This window comes from Fopius arisanus, unplaced genomic scaffold, assembly GCF_000806365.1.
Source record: "Fopius arisanus strain USDA-PBARC FA_bdor unplaced genomic scaffold, ASM80636v1 scaffold00037, whole genome shotgun sequence".
In the NCBI taxonomy this organism is placed as follows: domain Eukaryota; kingdom Metazoa; phylum Arthropoda; class Insecta; order Hymenoptera; family Braconidae; genus Fopius; species Fopius arisanus.
This window is the reverse complement of record NW_011887776.1, coordinates 593,133-609,446: the sequence shown is the minus strand read 5'-3', so window position 1 is coordinate 609,446 and position 16,314 is coordinate 593,133. Positions and strand designations below refer to the sequence as shown.

Sequence of the window (16,314 nt, the reverse complement as noted above, 5' to 3'; positions counted from 1 at the left end):
CACTGAGAGACATCTCAATTACCATTGCCAGAGTCAAGACCGTCGCCAAATCATCAAATTCCGTGTTACTCAGGCATTAGTACGCAGGAGCATGAAATTCGAATTACATGTACTTTGATACTTCAAAAAAACATCAAAAATTCCCCCCAAAAAAAAATTGAAGAACCCCGCGAATTCAAAACTATTCAATTTTACATCTGACGACTTAAAAAAATCTCCGGAATTAATATCAAGAGAATAATTTCTCTAGTATTTATTTATCGAGTCATAAAGTCATAAAATCAGTTCGGAAATCACGAGATTTCACCGATTTCAATTGATTTCATATCACATAAAGACAGAGTTCGCAATTAAAATGAAAATAAAGTTGCTCACGATTCAGTTGAATAATCCAATAATAATAATAATCATTATTATTATTATTGATTTAATTGAATTATTTTATCGACATGATTGAGAAAATAAATAAAAACGTTGGACACCTCTGGTATTTCCCGGATATTTCAATTGGCCTCGAGAGAGCTCAATGAAATCAACCGATTTCTGTGATTGGCGCCGATCTGATGAGTATGTTATCCCCTCGGAAAAATTTCACCTTCAATCCGCGTAAACCGCGATAAATTTGCATAAACCTTCACCCAATCCAATCATAAATACCAGTCTCCGTAACGCATTGGTTTCATCTCGATAAATAATTCTCAATGTCAACACATCAGATGCACTTGAAATCATCCAAGTGTAGTAGATCGATAGAATAAATAAATAAAACTTAACAAATGCAAAAGAAATATTTTTTGCTAAATCAGCACTGAGTCCCGGGAATTGTGCGGTAGAAAATTCCCTTCGGATTCACGGCTGGGTAATTCAAATGAATTATAAATACACGCAAACACGTAAAAGTTTCCAATTACCGATATGCATGCGCTAAGTACACTAAGTACTATCAATCGAAATTTTTCAGCGAAGCTGATGCACTCGGGTAGAGAATTTGATATTTTTATTTGCGTCATCTTCAAAATTTCAATTCCTGTTCCCCAGATATCACACTCAGTGCAAAAACCATTAATCACTCAAATGCACCACTTATCACGATTAAACACGTCGTGGAGGAGACGAAGGTGAAATGGGGAGGGGGAGGCAAAATGGTTGCCGTACATGCAATGGTATTAAACACGCTCTGAACAATGCATTAGATATTCCACGCGTACGAAGGAAAAAATATATTTTCACCAAATATTCGGTTAGTCAAGAGAAATATTTAAACATCAATTTTTATGTTCAAACTTGAAGATTAATTAACTGTAAATGATTAAAAATTGTGAACATAATTTCGCATAATTAAATGAGTGATTATTTGATTGCAATGAAATTTTTTAAGTTGTAATTTGTAATTGGAGGAAATGCCTGAAGGGCTTTCGATGTATAATATTGTACACCGGATGCAATTTATAATATCGGGGGATGATTAATTGGAATACGGATTTTACGTAACGAAATGGAGTGAAATGTGGAAAAAATTGAGGAAGAATTGATAGGCGGCTAATGAAGAAAGTGTTAGCAAACACATGGGATTTGTTTTGGTTTATAACCAGAGCCGGTCTTTATGGAACACCCGAGCTCTCACTTCTAGGTCGTCCAGACGGATTTACAGCTAATGTTAAATGCTCAAGTGCCTTGCACTCACTAGCTTTTCATTGCAAACAAGAATGGAATGGATTACGACAGATATTTTTCCGCAAAACCTTCCGGATGAGCTGAAGAATCGAATTCACTTCCCATTGGAGATGTCTTCCAATGGGAAAAATAGGAAAATTATCATTTAGGTAGCGGAATGGGAAATTTTACCGTCGAGGAAAAGGACAGCATCGGAATGAATTTATGTAACTATTTTAATTTAGACAAATTTCAGGGGCTATTATCATATTTCAGAATTAATTTGTGAGCTAGTCGGGGGATTACTACTGGCAACTTTTCCTTTCAACGTGTTACTCGTGAAAGGAAAAATTATTTCTGCCGAAAACGAATTTTCACGGAAGAGATCGTGTGATTGAATTCATTTAACAGCAGACAATACGAGAAATTTTCGAATTATCGCGAACAAATTTTCTCTAGACAATAATCATATTAATTTATCCAAAGAAAATTAATGTGTGACAATATATTTTTAGTAGTATTTTTTTAATGGGAAAGCGTAAATTTCTGGTGGAAAACTGGAATATTTCCCCGGAAAAAAATTGTCTCGATAAAATATTCTTTTCACTGTACTATAGGGGAGAGTATTAATTTCTTTTTATAAACGCGAATAAGGAATGAGTATTCAGAGTGACCCGGGATCTCCGATCTCGAATTTCGAACTGATTTCCATAAAAATTGCGACATCCATAACTCAGCGAGGGCCATCCTCACTTTCCCTGATAAAAACGTGTTTTTATTGCACCACATTATCATCTTTAAAAAGTTCATCCATATTCGGATGTGCCTTAATTAAAAACTCTCATCTTCAATTGTACCCCCGACTGACCAAAAGTTACACAAATAAAAATTAATTACAAAACTGCCTGAGATTATAAACCTAGCAATAAACAATACGACAGCCATTGCGTCACACAATTGATTATTATTCCCGATTATCCCACAGTTTATTATTTAAATTCAATTATGCCATTCAAAGACGAACACTGAATAATCCTCGCGCTGGTATTGCATAAAAATAATTAAAAATGGAATTTGGAAAGTGTAAATCCTGGAACTTGAATTTTTTATTGTATCTACACACCGTACACACTTCCTTCACCGAGAGCATAGAATTACATGCGCGTTACAGATATTTAATCTCTAGTTATCTAGCTCCTTGAAATCCAAAAATCATCAGGGAATACCGTACGAATTACGACGAATCAACATTTCCCAATATGTGACATCTCTTTCGAATGCGATCGCTTCAGATATTTATCCACCATCGAATAAACATATATGAAACATATAATATAAGTGATGAGGTGCAGGGAAAGTGCCAGGCTATTATGCCGTTGGGTATATAAGGCTGAGACGTAGAAAACGAAGCGGTTCAGTCAGTGGTTAAGCGCCACACTAAAAACACACGTAAGCAGCAGAATGAAAACAAAGGTGAGTTGAAAATATATAGTGAAAATTAACAGAGAGCAGATAAAATTCCACCTATCCTTAAAAATTTGAGTGAAACTACCCCGCCACCTCGAAAATCAACAATGAACCCCTGCCCGACTGTTGAATCATGAAGAAGTTTCAATGATGATTTCAATAATTTAATTAATCCGATATTTTAGATTGAATTAGCCCTCGTGGCACTCCTGGCACTCTCTCAGAGTACCTGGGTGTACAGCGAGGAGGCATCTGCCTCGAAGAAGATGGATGAATCATCGGTGGAGGGTGAATCAGTGAAGAAAACAGAAAAACGTGGACTAGGCCACAGTTATGGAGACCTGGGTGGTGGATTTGGGGGTGGTTATGAGTCGCATGGTCACGAGGAGCACGTCAAAACGGTGACAATTGAGAAGAAAATACCAGTGCCAGTTGAAGTAACGAAGCACGTACCTTATCTGGTTGAGAAACATGTGCCGTACGAGGTAAAAGTTGGTGTACCACAGCCTTACACAGTGGAGAAGCACGTGCCCTATCCAGTTAAGGTATTTGTCAAAGTACCAGTCCACGTCCCCCAGCCTTACACCGTTGAGAAGAAAGTACCGTATGAAGTTAAAGTACCGGTTGACAGGCCGTACGAGGTGAAGGTTCACGTACCACAGCCTTACGTTGTTGAAAAGCACGTACCAGTACCGGTTAAAGTACCCGTTCCCCAGCCTTACACTGTTGAAAAGCACGTGCCTTATCCAGTCAAAGTGAAGATACCTGTACCAGCGCCGTATCCTGTTGAGAAGCCAGTGCCTTACGAAGTCAAGGTACCAGTTGACAGGCCATATCCAGTGCATGTACCAAAACCATATCCAGTTACTGTTGAAAAACCGTATCCTGTACCTGTTGACAAACCGGTGCCTTACGAGGTCAAAGTACCTGTTGACAGGCCGTATCCTGTACCGGTTGAGAAACCATATCCAGTACCTGTTAAAGTACCTGTACCACAGCCCTATACTGTCCACAAGCATGTACCAGTACCCGTTGAAAAACCAGTGCCGGTACCTGTTAAAGTACCTGTTGATAAGCCGTACTTTATCGAGAAGGAAGTACCGGTGCCGGTTGAAAAGGAGGTACCTGTTCCCGTTAAAGTACCGTATCCTGTACCTGTTCATGTGCATCATGAAGAGCATCATGGACACTACGGTGGTGAGCAGCACGGTGATTTTGGTGGTGGTGATTTGGGCGGTGATCACACCGGTGGATACGGCGGGGGATACGGCGGGGGATATGGCGGAGGTCATGCCGGTTTTCAACCTTCTTACGGCTCAGAAGGTGGCGAGTATCATCATTAATTAAAATTGTGTTTTTTTTTTAAATTTGTATTGTTAAAATTGAAGACCAGAGATTTTTATGTGTGATTTGTATTTTCATGCACCGAGGATTGAAGCAGCGAGTACAGCTTCTCCATCGATCCCCCCCCCCCTGTCTCTCTTCTCTCAATTATGTAATATAATCTGTAGAAAAATGATGTGTCAACACGCGGAGCTCCAAAGGATGAATTTTATATTTTTGTACTATAAATAAAATTGAATAAAGAAGAATTATTACCGAATGACAGAGGAGTTCTTAATAAATCTTCATTCACTTCCAGGATGTGTGTAATTAGAGTTGATTTTTGTCCTCACTGGGTAGTGAAAGACGTCTATTAATTATACGATGTCGAGTGAATAGTGAGGTCTATTTGCAATCGGCGAAAATGGAGAACGGACATCCTTTATTGCTATTTTTTTTGTTTAATAGTGTCGACGCTTCCTGGTTTGGCACTTTCGTTTTGATAAGAATTTAACGATACGAAGCCCAACCTTTTTACGATTAAGTAGCAAATCTATGAAATTATGGTTTTTCTTTTCTTTCGAGCAAATTCATTCTTGCTGTGCACAGTTGACTGGCCAGTCTGTAATAGTCTATCCATGAAAGTGTATGTTGCTTTCACTCGTAGTTTCTCAGAGCAGTAAGCAAAAGTTTGTTGTATGGGTATTTGTTTCATTGGACTTGCACTTTTCTCATTCAACAGGCGTGGAAAATGGCATCTCAAATCTCCTCTTACATACCTCAGTCCACCGTAATCGCGTTAATAGCCCGTTATTGCAATTCTCAATGGTCACGAATTAAATTCATCGTCGAGTCCGGCTGGCACATCAAGATATGAGCAAATTCTTCATAATCCTAATGAAAATAAATCGAGTACAAATGTAAATCGTCAGTATTCCAATTGTTTTTACATAAAAAACTGAAAGTGAAAGGCTGAAAATATCCGCGATTTCTGCAGACATCTGTTCGATTACCCATTTTAATCGTGAATATAGAAAACGATTCACGAGAATTTCTTCGGGTATCTCTCGTCGACTGGTTAGTACTGGTAATTCATGCGATATCGAAATATGAGAAAATGGAGAATCAATTGCACGGTCAGTGATCACCCGCCGTAGCTTTCATGCAAAAAGCCTGGATAATTAATTAAATTTAATGAGACATTTTTTAAGTGATTTTCACTTGGCACTTGGGAAAGTGGCGGTACGAGGAAAAATATGAAAAAATAAAAAATAAAGTGCGACGATTCTACCATCCGTAAATTATAGCCCACGTAAGTATCAGTCTCTTCCTATGTTGGATATAACTTGCAAACTTCCGGTTTTCTACCAGCTAACGTGTGTTACTAATAAACGAGGAAGTCAACTCGCGGTGGCGTCAAGCCGTGTCCGTTTCCCTTTCATATTTCACTTGCCTCTTATTCAATTTTATTTCTTTTTCACTCACCATTATTAACCTATTCCCCTAACCGATTCTCCACGTTCCACGAAAAGACCGAGTGAGTCTAAAGTCAGTGAAGCCCTCTCGCAAAAATTCGTTCCCGTATTTCGCAATTTAATAACCATTAGGGTTTCACATTTTTGAAGATTAATAATGTGCGATAGAATTATACATGGAGAAACAAAAAAGGGAAATTAATCACAGACAGGTGTCAGGACTTGAGGGCCAGTCGGGTTTATCTGAGAGATTATCAGACGATTTTTTGGCAGAATTATGATTTTTTTTTCAGTAAATGATTGTTTAGGGCGAAGGACGTAAGGGGAATTTAGCGATTGTGATGAGTGAGAGAGAGATGAAGTGGGGTTGGAGATGAAGAGATGGAGTGGATTGAGGGTACTATATCGGCGAGACTGTGAAGCGAAGGCAATTATCGTAGCGAAACTTGAACGGGAGGGCTTCGCTCCGTATAGTCCATGGGTTTGAGGCTGAGGCTGAGAGATGCTGAATGCTGGAGAGTGTCGGTGTCTGATACGAAAGCGGGATCGGCTCCCCAGGGATTCTCAGGGTTGTACTCCAACGGGACTATCTACCACCAGCCCCCCGTTAATTACAGAGTACCTCTTCCACTGAGTGCCTCATCCTCTCATCCCCTCATCCCCTCATCCCCCGCACTTTGCTGTCTATTCCCAACCTTTTCTTCGGCTTATCCCTCCCCCTACTATCCCCGTGGAGTTTCTCCAATTGTGGAGATTACGTCAATAATTTCGATGGAGACCTTTATGCGCACTCCCAATGCAGATGATTAATAATTATTATGTGCGGATGGAAAAATCTGTTTATTAATTCAATAATTAAATTTCGGTGATGAAAGGAGTTTCGAAAATTTTGGAGTACAAACCACCACTTTTCATTAATAAATTGAAGTGAGTCGGTACAAATTTCTGGGGTGGCGTCCATGGGAATCGAGGTGACGTTTAAAATAGGAGTGGTCGAAAAAGCCCATCCAGAAGGGATGAAATTGAAACTGGAGGGAAAATGGAGAGAGTATGAGCGAATCGTACTCGGGATTGAACGCTTGAAATGGAATAATATCCAATAATCTGGCGAGCTTGACTTGCCCTCCCACAGGTCCCCGAGTAACGGGATAAAAAGGGAAGCGTTATCGGGACATCGCAGCGTCGAGCTCTGCAGCATTGGCGAGAAAACCGATCCATCCCCATTCCTCATTCTCTCCCATTCCCACCAAAACTACTCTTCACCAATCCACCACAGTGAGCTTTACCATTGAAATTAATTATTGATTCCAGATATGGACTATTGAAAAGCTTTGCGTCTCGTAATCGAATGTTAACTCACCCATCCACTTTTATTTTCTCACTTTTTGTTATTCGGTTGAGGTTTTGTTGATTTTAATGGGATCCTCCATTCCACTCCGCAGAGAGGCGGCCCAATAATAGAGACCTAAATAGATTTTCACTCTCGAATGAAAATATTTCAATCGTTCAACTTTTCATTCTCTAATTTTACTTGGAAAATTATTTAGCATCGTATGACATGTATGAAAATTATGAATTTTAGGAATCCATTTTATTTATTGAATTGCGGAGAAATTTAGGACGTACCGGACATATGAATAATAATTATATTAATAATTGAGGGATTTGAAGATCTTCATAGGCAATTGCTTCAGTATCCACTCAGGACTGAAGCGACTGGAGTCAGGAAAGGACTAGGACTTGAGGACGATCTGCTACTGGTACTCAGTCTTGCTGATTCTTCAGCAGTTACTGCTACCCACTCAATAGCCTGGACGATAGAATAATTCATAAATGGAATTAATAGCAATCATTCTAACAGTGGCAATATCTGAGATTACTTTGTAGCGAAAATGCTTCATTCACGTATCGTGTCATATAGATATTCGTTCCGCACGCTCAGTTGTGCATGTGGAATAAATACGGCAATTAAAATTAAATTCTACAATTAACTAGTCTCGGGAGAATCCAAGTATGGATTTCAGGATTGATTGTAAGGTATGAGGCATTGAAATTTATAGAGAATCGTTCCACCCAGTGACTGGATTCATTTCAGTGGCTTTATTTAAGTTAATTATCATTTTCATGTATGAAAAAAGGAGTTTTAACGGAACCGTCGATGTTCACTGATGAAGAATAGTGCAGCGGGATAACTTCTTGCTTCTCTTAATTAACAATTTTTGTAAAATGTAAGTAAAAATTTTATTCAAGCAATGTCCTTAATCACCTCCTGCAATTCCTCCTTAGAGAACATGTGGAATTTGGCCTCCGGTGTCATCGTCATGAGCTCAATGTTTGTTTCATTCAATTTCTCTTCCATAACTTGTTTCAAAATTGTTATCGTTGCTTTAATGGCTTCTTTCAGAGTCATGGACTGAAAATAAAAATTATTTTACCAGTTTGAATGAAAATGATAGTAATAGTCGTGATGATCATCATCCTAAATACCTTATGAAAGACTTCTTGAAGTGACTGCTGTGCACCTTCACTCCCCGAGCCAATGGCCTTAGCATCGAACTGGACAAAAGTCCCTGATGGATCCATGTGGAAGAGCTGTGGCCCCTTCTCATCAATTCCAGCGAATAGGATAGCAACACCAAAGGGTCTCGACATAGCACTACCATCGTCATCACTGTCCCCAAATTGTATAGCCAAATTGGACACCGCCTGGGCAACAGACTCAACGCTCATCTTCTCGTTGTAGATGAACCAGTGATTCTGGCATTCAGCACGAGCACGATCGATCATGGTCCTCGAGTCAGCCATCAGGCCAGATCCAGCGCACCCAATATGCTTATCGACTTCGACGATCTTCTCGATTGTCGTTGGCTCCATCAGAGGCGATGTTATACGCCTTTCTGCTGCTAAAACCACTCCTTCGGAGGTGGATATCCCGATGACTGTCGAACCGAGCTTTATCGCCTCGATTGCGTACTCCACTTGGAACAAACGACCCTCTGGGGAGAATGTATTCACACCGCGATCGTATTCTGAACGTGTTAAGAACATCTGAAATTTTAAGATTATTGTCCAATTGTTGTTCATGTATTTCCATCATTAATTAATTTTTTGCTGATGGATTAATAATTTTGAACTAATCACAAAATGTGATTTCCCATTTTTGGAGGTTAAGGTCTTATATACTGAAAAAAAAATATATAATGCAGATAATAAATTACAAAACAGGTGGAAACAACGGAGATTAATTCGTTAATTAATTTATATTATGAAGTTAACAAATAGTTTGAATTCATGAGAATGAATAAAGTAATCGGGGAGTTGTTTGGGTGAGAATGACACGGCAAAAGCCGAATTCAATGCTGAAATTATTAAATCATTCTATGAAAAACTTCAAATATTTAAATACGGTAATTAAACAATAGGAAATTTTATAATTTACCTTGCTATTGTCTCCTTTATTTATTGCAGCTAGATTTAAATAAAATAAAGCGAACTTGTCACAAACGCCAGTCACGAACAGAGATGGAGAAATAATGGGATATAGTGCAAACGGAGTATACGACAATGTGAGACAGTCCTCTCAGTCGGTTTATTATCTGTGGAGTTGAAAAATACGAGAACTTCTAGTGGAATCAAATTTTTTTTCCACTTTTTAACGAATGATCGTAAAAATAAAAAATATAGAAGACCTAGTAGGTGATGAAGATTATAAAATAACTGATTAGCTCGACGAGAATGACGAACCATTAAAAACGCCAGGCAATTGTCATGATTTTGTATATTCAATGAATATTTTATTCGATTGTTTTTGTTTCATGTGGAAATGATTTATTTATATAATTATTAACTTAGGTATGAAAATTATGAATGAGCACGATGATTAATGAAATCTGTCTAGTTAATTACTCGAATTTATGTCGAAACTGTACGTAAGGCGTCTTGAAGTTTTTGTCTGGCCAATGCAACTCGGTCTTCTTGCCTTTTAATATCATCATCAGCTATTGCGACAGCCTGTGGAGGAAATAAGGAAAAAATAATTTAAAGCTGGATAATTTTGGATAATTCGTTGAGGGAATTGAGAGAATTTCGAGGATTTACCTGTACAAGAGGTTGTTCTGGATTCAGGAATACCCCGGGATTTTTTTCTAAGGAAGATTTGGAACCCGTTTGTCCGGTGACTGGCTGTGAGGAGACGTGGAGGGCTGTGGCGACACTCTGGAGAAGAGTTTCTTCAGTAATATAAGGTCCAACTGGCTTCAGTGTCTTCGGTAAATCCATACCATCGAATTCATAGCCATCGGGATCACATGCCCTCAGCCCCTCTAATCTTTTCTCCCAGAATAACTGAAAGTATTGTAAAAACAATAATCACCAATATATAGATTTCTCCCTACTTGACTGAATTTAATTATCAATTGACAGTGCAGTAAACGTTTAGGTAATGGGACGTTAAAATCTACATGGTTGTTATTGTGAACCACATGCAACTTTCATGACTCTGACTTATTTTTTCTGCTAGCTGGAGAATGATTTATCGTGCCAAGTTAGTTTACCTGTTTTGGCTTATCTTGGGAGCCATACTTGCTGTCAGTTTTATCGGCCCCATCCTAAAGTCACGAATTAGTTCATAGATTTTCCATAATTCAAGTTTATCGCACATAAACCTCCTAGTCTCATTAGTTCCATGATTTGATCAATTACTCGGGATTTCACAGGTGAAAACAATGTATATCAGGGACTATGTACATTATTCACAGCTGGGGGAAAATTTTAAATACCTGTTTTGGCTTTTCTTGATTTCCATGCTTGATATCCTTGACTTTTCCCTCCTGAGTTTTGAAAATCGTCACTGGTTGTTTGAATATCGAGGCTGTCTGTCTTATCGGGGGAACTAAAGATGTGTCATTTCTCACTCCTCGACTAGAAATTCATGAATTCATGTTCAAAAAATTCTCATCGTCAATGTAATTTGTTTACAACGATAATTATGTACCTGTAGTAGTAAACGTCAACTTTACCAGAGTTGGACAATGAGGAGAGTTGATTCTGTGTTTTCCTAGTGGTCTCATCTCTCGTTGGCCAATTGGTCGGCAAAGCTGATGGATATTTTCTCTTTTCCACTGACATATTCATCTTGAATTATCCGTCGATATTTGTTATTGTTGATCAATTGCGGTGAAACTCGACAAGTCAACAATTCCGAGGGTGAATGTCAACTACCATCCGCCATATTGAAACCAACGGGGTGAACGGTGGGGGAAACAATGTGCGTTTACACCGTTTACACAAAAAAAATACGCATTTTTTTCAAAATACATTCCTCACGATTCTGTTCCCATTCCATAAATTAATTAATTGCAATTCTACAAACAAGAAATATATTCCAGAGTGAGCGGAGAAACTTATAATAAGTTCATGTTAATTAATGGAATTGCCAACTCATAATTCCCGCAAAAAAGCATCGGCTGTAGAAATTTTTTCAAAGTTAGTAAAAAAAGGGGTTGCATGGAAAGTTTATTTGATATAATTGATTATTTACTGTTGAGAGGAAGATACCCGAGAAAATGGTTTTTTATCGTCGTTTTTTTTATCTGAAATCAGTAATTTTATTGATTAAGGAGTACTTACTAAAATTCCATCATGGCCGACTTCCGTACGTTCTTTCCACATAGGAAGTCTCCCAAGTGGCATCCCAAAACGTAGGTTAAAACATTTAAATTTCATTTATACGACATTTATAATTCCTCCTGGATAAATAAAGCATTTGAATGTGATACCTGTAACCCTCAATTATCCGAATCATTAACGAAATCACGTGCAGAACAGATAATATCCCTTGAGTGGATACTTTTGTGCTGGAACACAACACGTGGAGCACCACAACCTCCAATAGTTCGATTTTTGTAGGGTTAACCGTGCACCGAGTCATTCAAGAGTCATATATTCATGAATTTATCCACAGGTTGATTCGTAGTTCAACCACAACGGAACGATGTCGGGAGGACTAGATGTGTTGTCCCTCAAAGAGGATGATGTTACGAAAATGTTGGCGGCATGTACCCATTTGGGTTCTGAGAACGTCAATTACCAAATGGAGCAGTATGTCTACAAACGTCGTGTGGACGGTGAATAATAAAAAAAATACGGATGCATAGTAAAAATATGAGAAATACGTGACTAGCTGTGGAACAGGTCTGATGATGAAAATATAATTTTTCCAGGTGCTGGAGTGAATGTCATCAATCTCCGTCGTACATGGGAGAAACTTCTCTTGGCTGCTCGTGCGATTGTCGCTATTGAACACCCCAGTGAGGTCTTCGTGATCAGCTCCAGGCCCGTTGGACAGAGGGCTGTCCTCAAGTTTGCAGCGCACACTGGAGCTACACCCATTGCTGGACGATTCACCCCTGGTGCATTCACCAATCAGATCCAAGTAAAATACAGTCGACTATTTTTTAAAGGCAATCCTCTGACGATGAATTGATGATGCTGATGCTCTCATTTCAGGCTGCTTTCCGTGAGCCTCGTCTGCTGATTGTCACCGACCCAGCATCCGACCACCAGCCCATTACCGAAGCGAGCTACGTCAACATCCCAGTCATTGCATTCTGCAACACTGATTCACCCCTCAGATTCGTTGACATTTCCATTCCATGCAACACCAAGAGTCTGCACAGTATCGGTCTCATGTGGTGGTTGTTGGCACGTGAAGTACTCCGTCTTCGTGGCTCAATCCCACGCGAATCCAAATGGGATGTTGTCGTCGATCTGTTCTTTTACAGAGATCCTGAGGAGGTGCGTTTTCTCTGGAATTTAATCGGTTCTCAAAAAGCAATTGATCTCGTAATTGAATTCGTCAAAAAAAAATTGAAAAAAAAACAAAAATGGTTTTTAAAAGTTTCTACCAAAATGTAATTGACAGTTGTATTTACATTTGGATATTTTTTAATTGATATACCGGTCCTTAAATGATGAGAAATTTGTAATTCATAAGTCCCAGTGCTGATTAATATGGCTTAATCTTTTCTGACATTCTGGAAAATGATTACTCGTTATAATGATGGAATTATCAATATCTAATCTGGCCTAAATATGAATGACACAGGCTGAGAAGGAAGAGCAAGCAGCCAAGGAAATTGCTCCACCGCCAAAAGAATTTACTCCAGCTGAGCCAGCATCGACTGACCCTGGCTGGGGCAATGAGGTTGATGCAACTCCAGCACCTGAAAACTGGGCTGACGATTCTGCCCCAGCACCAGCTGCTGCACCAGCTCCAGCTCCAGCTGCATTTGCCCCTGCCAGCGACTGGGCCACCCAGGTACAAGACGAATGGTCTGCCACTCCAGCACCAGCTCCTGCTGCCCAAGCACCAGCTCAGAACTGGGGTGGATCTGCCGCCGAGAAATGGTCGTAATGACATTCTCGTTGACACTGAGACGCAAATTTGTATGAGAATATAATAAACAGGACAAAACTAACTTCTCTTATTAATTATTTATATTTTATTCTACACATTTTCCACGTCGTTAGAGATTTTTCCGTGGACTTTGAAACGGTAGATGCATGTGTAATCAGGATTTCCCCAGTTGGAGATGATTCGCAGCATGATATGTTTAATTGGTCTATTCTGCACACCTTTCTCCTAAAAGCAACAGAGATCCAATTTTTTTCAATTATTAGTGTCCAATTGAATTGAGAAATCATTTCCATTTAATAAATTTATAAAATGATAATACCGTAATTTGAAACATTTGAGACGGAGGTCCTAGAATTTCGTATACAAATCGACCGATTTCCACATATTCGTCAATAAATTTTCCCTGGAAATATAATTAGTTAATTCTGTGTGGAAATGAAGTCGAATTTGATTGTCTGTATTTCCAATTCAATCAAATCATCTTACAAGAACATAAAATTCTTTAGGGGCTGAATTAATGTTCCCAGTCAATGATGCACTAGCCGAAATATGTTCCAAAGTCACTCTATCGACGTACGTTGAATACGCGAGTTCGATCTCAATTTTTCCTTGAGTGCCATGAAATGCCCAGCATTCTCCAGCTTGACTCCATGGCTACGGACAATCATTATAATTATTTTTAATATCGTAAAGGAATACAATTTATCTCTTACTCATTTTTTCGTGAGTATACCTGAATGACTTTACGAGGAGTGAAATAATTGGGTTTCCAGATTGGAATACCGAATAATCGGAAAATTTGATTCTGGTCATGGTACGATTCTGTTCCAGGAGTGTCAACGATCGAGCCTCCAGCAGACTCTGAAGCAAAATCCGCTAAAATTTCATGATGATTTTTGCTATGCGAACGTATTGCGTTTAATTGGAAATTCTGGAATTATATAATTTCCTAAAATGAACCGAAATGTCGAAGATAATTTCTAGAGACGCACCATTTTCCTAATTGTCAGTTCCAGACTCAAAGTCTTAATTTTCAATCGTTCCAGTTCCAGTTGCATCAAGTAATTAGTATTCTGCCACTGTCCAGTAATTACCAGTTCTCTGGAGGACGATCGATTTAAAGAGGAGTGGATCAATAAAGCAGTCAATAACAAGGTAATTCCAAAGCTCGCAGTCATGATTAATCTCAGCATGGGTTTAATTGCTCGAGTGAATCTCCGAAAATAGTATCCCACTGTTAATAAAACCAATAAATCGATTTCTAGAATACGCATGAAGGGATTCTGTTTATCCAAAATTGCTGGTCCAATAGAGGATTTATGAAAATCATTGAAACTGAAGCTTCTCACAACTTTTTGGCACTTGGTAATTCCCATTTTTTATTCCAATACTGAATGTTGATTGATGCAGTGAGTGTATCGTCATTCCAAAAATTTCAAATCTCCTCCAGGACGAGACTCCATCGATAATACAGATCAGTCAGCTGATTAATTCACAGCAACAAATAAGTCGCAGTAATATCCAACGAATTCTCTCATAAAATTGTGCAATATTTATTGAAATAAATATTGAAAATCTGGTGGTTATCTATAATGTCGTGCACCTCGTGCCAGAGTAAATTTTCATTCTTCACACGCGAGGTGAGACAACAAAATTCATTTGTTAATGAACGATGAGGTTAGCTCATCTGTCAAATTACTTCGGCTTATTTTTTTTTAAATAAATTAATTGCTCGAAACGTTCGATTCCTCATTGGATCAGAATGGATGCCCGAAATGTGGATTTTCTTACTGCAGTAAATGCCTCAAGTACAAGTGTAAGCTGACAGATAACAGCGTGAAGAAAATCTGTGGTCCTTGTTACAATAAACAAATGTCACAATCCGGAGAGAGTTCAGGGGCTGGATCTGATGGATTACCAACTCCAGAAGAGGAATCCGTACCCTTGGCTACTGTCGACATTGAACGAAGGTAATTATCAATTATTCCACAGATTTTTTAAAGAGGCGTTAATTAACGATTCGATTCAACTAATAGTTCTTATTCGATGAATACTTGACTAAACAGTGGCTTCTCTGTTTCAGGCTCGAAGCCTTGGGAAATCCAGTGAAGCCCCCGATTGTAATATATAAACAGGACCGCTGGGACGAATTCAAAACAGGATTAGAACCAGAGGATCAAGCCATCGTCGAAAGATTAAAGAAATTGAAAGAGGCAGATAAGAAGCCACCACCTGTCACCACAGATGAGATTCGACGGCGATTGGCTCTTCTCAAAGACGAGGATCCCGATTATAAACCGGCGTCAAATGTCTACAAGTTTGACACGAGGTCAGACGATCAAAAGTCCGATGACCTGATCCGTGAGTACATGGAGAGACTCGAGCTCTCGAAGCATGATGCACAAGTCGATGAAGATATTGACCGAAGGCTGAGCAAACTCAAGGGAATTGATCCCTCGAAATCAGAAATTCCCGAAGATCTCGACGAGGCGACTGTCACCAGGAATATCGTTTCCAGGGCACTTGCTGAAGCTGTCCTGGAAAAAAAATATGGGGTCGCAGAGGGTGATGAGGAGATGGAGGTGGAGGTAAACTCGCTATTAATAATTCATAGAAATAGTACAAGTAATGATATTAATTTGAAATCAGGTTCCTATTCAATACGACTCCGATGAAGAGCTGCAGTGCGCAATATGTGATGCAACGAAGAATTTGGTTCAGTGTCTTGGCTGCACCGGTGACTTGTATTGTCCAACCTGTTTTACAGAATACCACGACGCAATGGAGAAACACAAAACGGTGCCAGTGAAGACACGAAAAACCATTCCAGATTGAATTCCGTCCAAAATACATCTAGATGCTTTTACTACACAAATATTTTCTAATCACGCTGTTAATGCTTCAAGCTCGGACGAAAGAATCCAGAGGCTTTTGAATTGTATAGAATTTTAAAAAATAAATAAAAATTCTTATGACTCA

General features: G+C 39.0%; 6 protein-coding genes across 8 annotated transcripts; 3 read left to right on the top strand and 3 right to left on the bottom strand.

Moving 5' to 3' along the window:
• The first annotated feature begins 3,045 nt into the window (after positions 1 to 3,045).
• Positions 3,046 to 4,723, top strand: Vajk4. The gene is made up of 2 exons (XM_011304296.1): positions 3,046 to 3,126; positions 3,306 to 4,723. The coding sequence occupies exons 1-2, from the start codon at positions 3,115 to 3,117 to the stop codon at positions 4,461 to 4,463; spliced, it is 1,170 nt and encodes a 389-aa protein (XP_011302598.1). The 5' UTR covers positions 3,046 to 3,114; the 3' UTR covers positions 4,464 to 4,723.
• Positions 4,724 to 7,995: 3,272 nt separating this feature from the next.
• On the bottom strand, positions 7,996 to 9,487 carry Prosalpha5 (proteasome alpha5 subunit). Its single transcript, XM_011304295.1, has 3 exons — positions 9,358 to 9,487; positions 8,406 to 8,966; positions 7,996 to 8,331 (listed from the first exon to the last, which is right to left on the bottom strand). The coding sequence occupies exons 2-3, from the start codon at positions 8,964 to 8,966 to the stop codon at positions 8,164 to 8,166; spliced, it is 729 nt and encodes a 242-aa protein (XP_011302597.1). The 5' UTR covers positions 9,358 to 9,487; the 3' UTR covers positions 7,996 to 8,163.
• A 233-nt stretch (positions 9,488 to 9,720) lies between these two features.
• On the bottom strand, positions 9,721 to 11,189 carry MBD-like (methyl-CpG-binding domain protein 2). 2 transcript variants are annotated; one of them, XM_011304292.1, is made up of 5 exons: positions 10,912 to 11,189; positions 10,697 to 10,838; positions 10,472 to 10,525; positions 10,017 to 10,262; positions 9,721 to 9,929 (listed from the first exon to the last, which is right to left on the bottom strand). In XM_011304292.1, exons 1-5 carry the CDS (start codon positions 11,049 to 11,051, stop codon positions 9,831 to 9,833), a joined length of 681 nt encoding a protein of 226 aa, XP_011302594.1. In that variant the 5' UTR covers positions 11,052 to 11,189; the 3' UTR covers positions 9,721 to 9,830. The 2 variants fall into 2 exon arrangements, with proteins under 2 accessions (XP_011302594.1, XP_011302596.1); XM_011304294.1 differs by lacking the exon at positions 10,472 to 10,525 and having other exon boundaries at positions 10,912 to 11,186.
• Positions 11,190 to 11,510: 321 nt separating this feature from the next.
• Positions 11,511 to 13,403, top strand: sta (stubarista 40S ribosomal protein SA). The gene is made up of 5 exons (XM_011304291.1): positions 11,511 to 11,617; positions 11,881 to 12,043; positions 12,140 to 12,351; positions 12,426 to 12,713; positions 13,024 to 13,403. Exons 2-5 carry the CDS (start codon positions 11,911 to 11,913, stop codon positions 13,330 to 13,332), a joined length of 942 nt encoding a protein of 313 aa, XP_011302593.1. The 5' UTR covers positions 11,511 to 11,617; positions 11,881 to 11,910; the 3' UTR covers positions 13,333 to 13,403.
• A 22-nt stretch (positions 13,404 to 13,425) lies between these two features.
• Positions 13,426 to 14,723, bottom strand: LOC105266279 (SUN domain-containing protein 1). The gene is made up of 5 exons (XM_011304290.1): positions 14,328 to 14,723; positions 14,069 to 14,266; positions 13,822 to 13,989; positions 13,655 to 13,738; positions 13,426 to 13,560 (listed from the first exon to the last, which is right to left on the bottom strand). The coding sequence occupies exons 1-5, from the start codon at positions 14,709 to 14,711 to the stop codon at positions 13,426 to 13,428; spliced, it is 969 nt and encodes a 322-aa protein (XP_011302592.1). The 5' UTR covers positions 14,712 to 14,723.
• A 92-nt stretch (positions 14,724 to 14,815) lies between these two features.
• On the top strand, positions 14,816 to 16,314 carry LOC105266277 (abscission/NoCut checkpoint regulator). 2 transcript variants are annotated; one of them, XM_011304288.1, is made up of 4 exons: positions 14,816 to 14,975; positions 15,097 to 15,305; positions 15,419 to 15,923; positions 15,985 to 16,314. In XM_011304288.1, exons 1-4 carry the CDS (start codon positions 14,928 to 14,930, stop codon positions 16,168 to 16,170), a joined length of 948 nt encoding a protein of 315 aa, XP_011302590.1. In that variant the 5' UTR covers positions 14,816 to 14,927; the 3' UTR covers positions 16,171 to 16,314. The 2 variants fall into 2 exon arrangements, with proteins under 2 accessions (XP_011302590.1, XP_011302591.1); XM_011304289.1 differs by having other exon boundaries at positions 14,878 to 14,975; positions 15,132 to 15,305.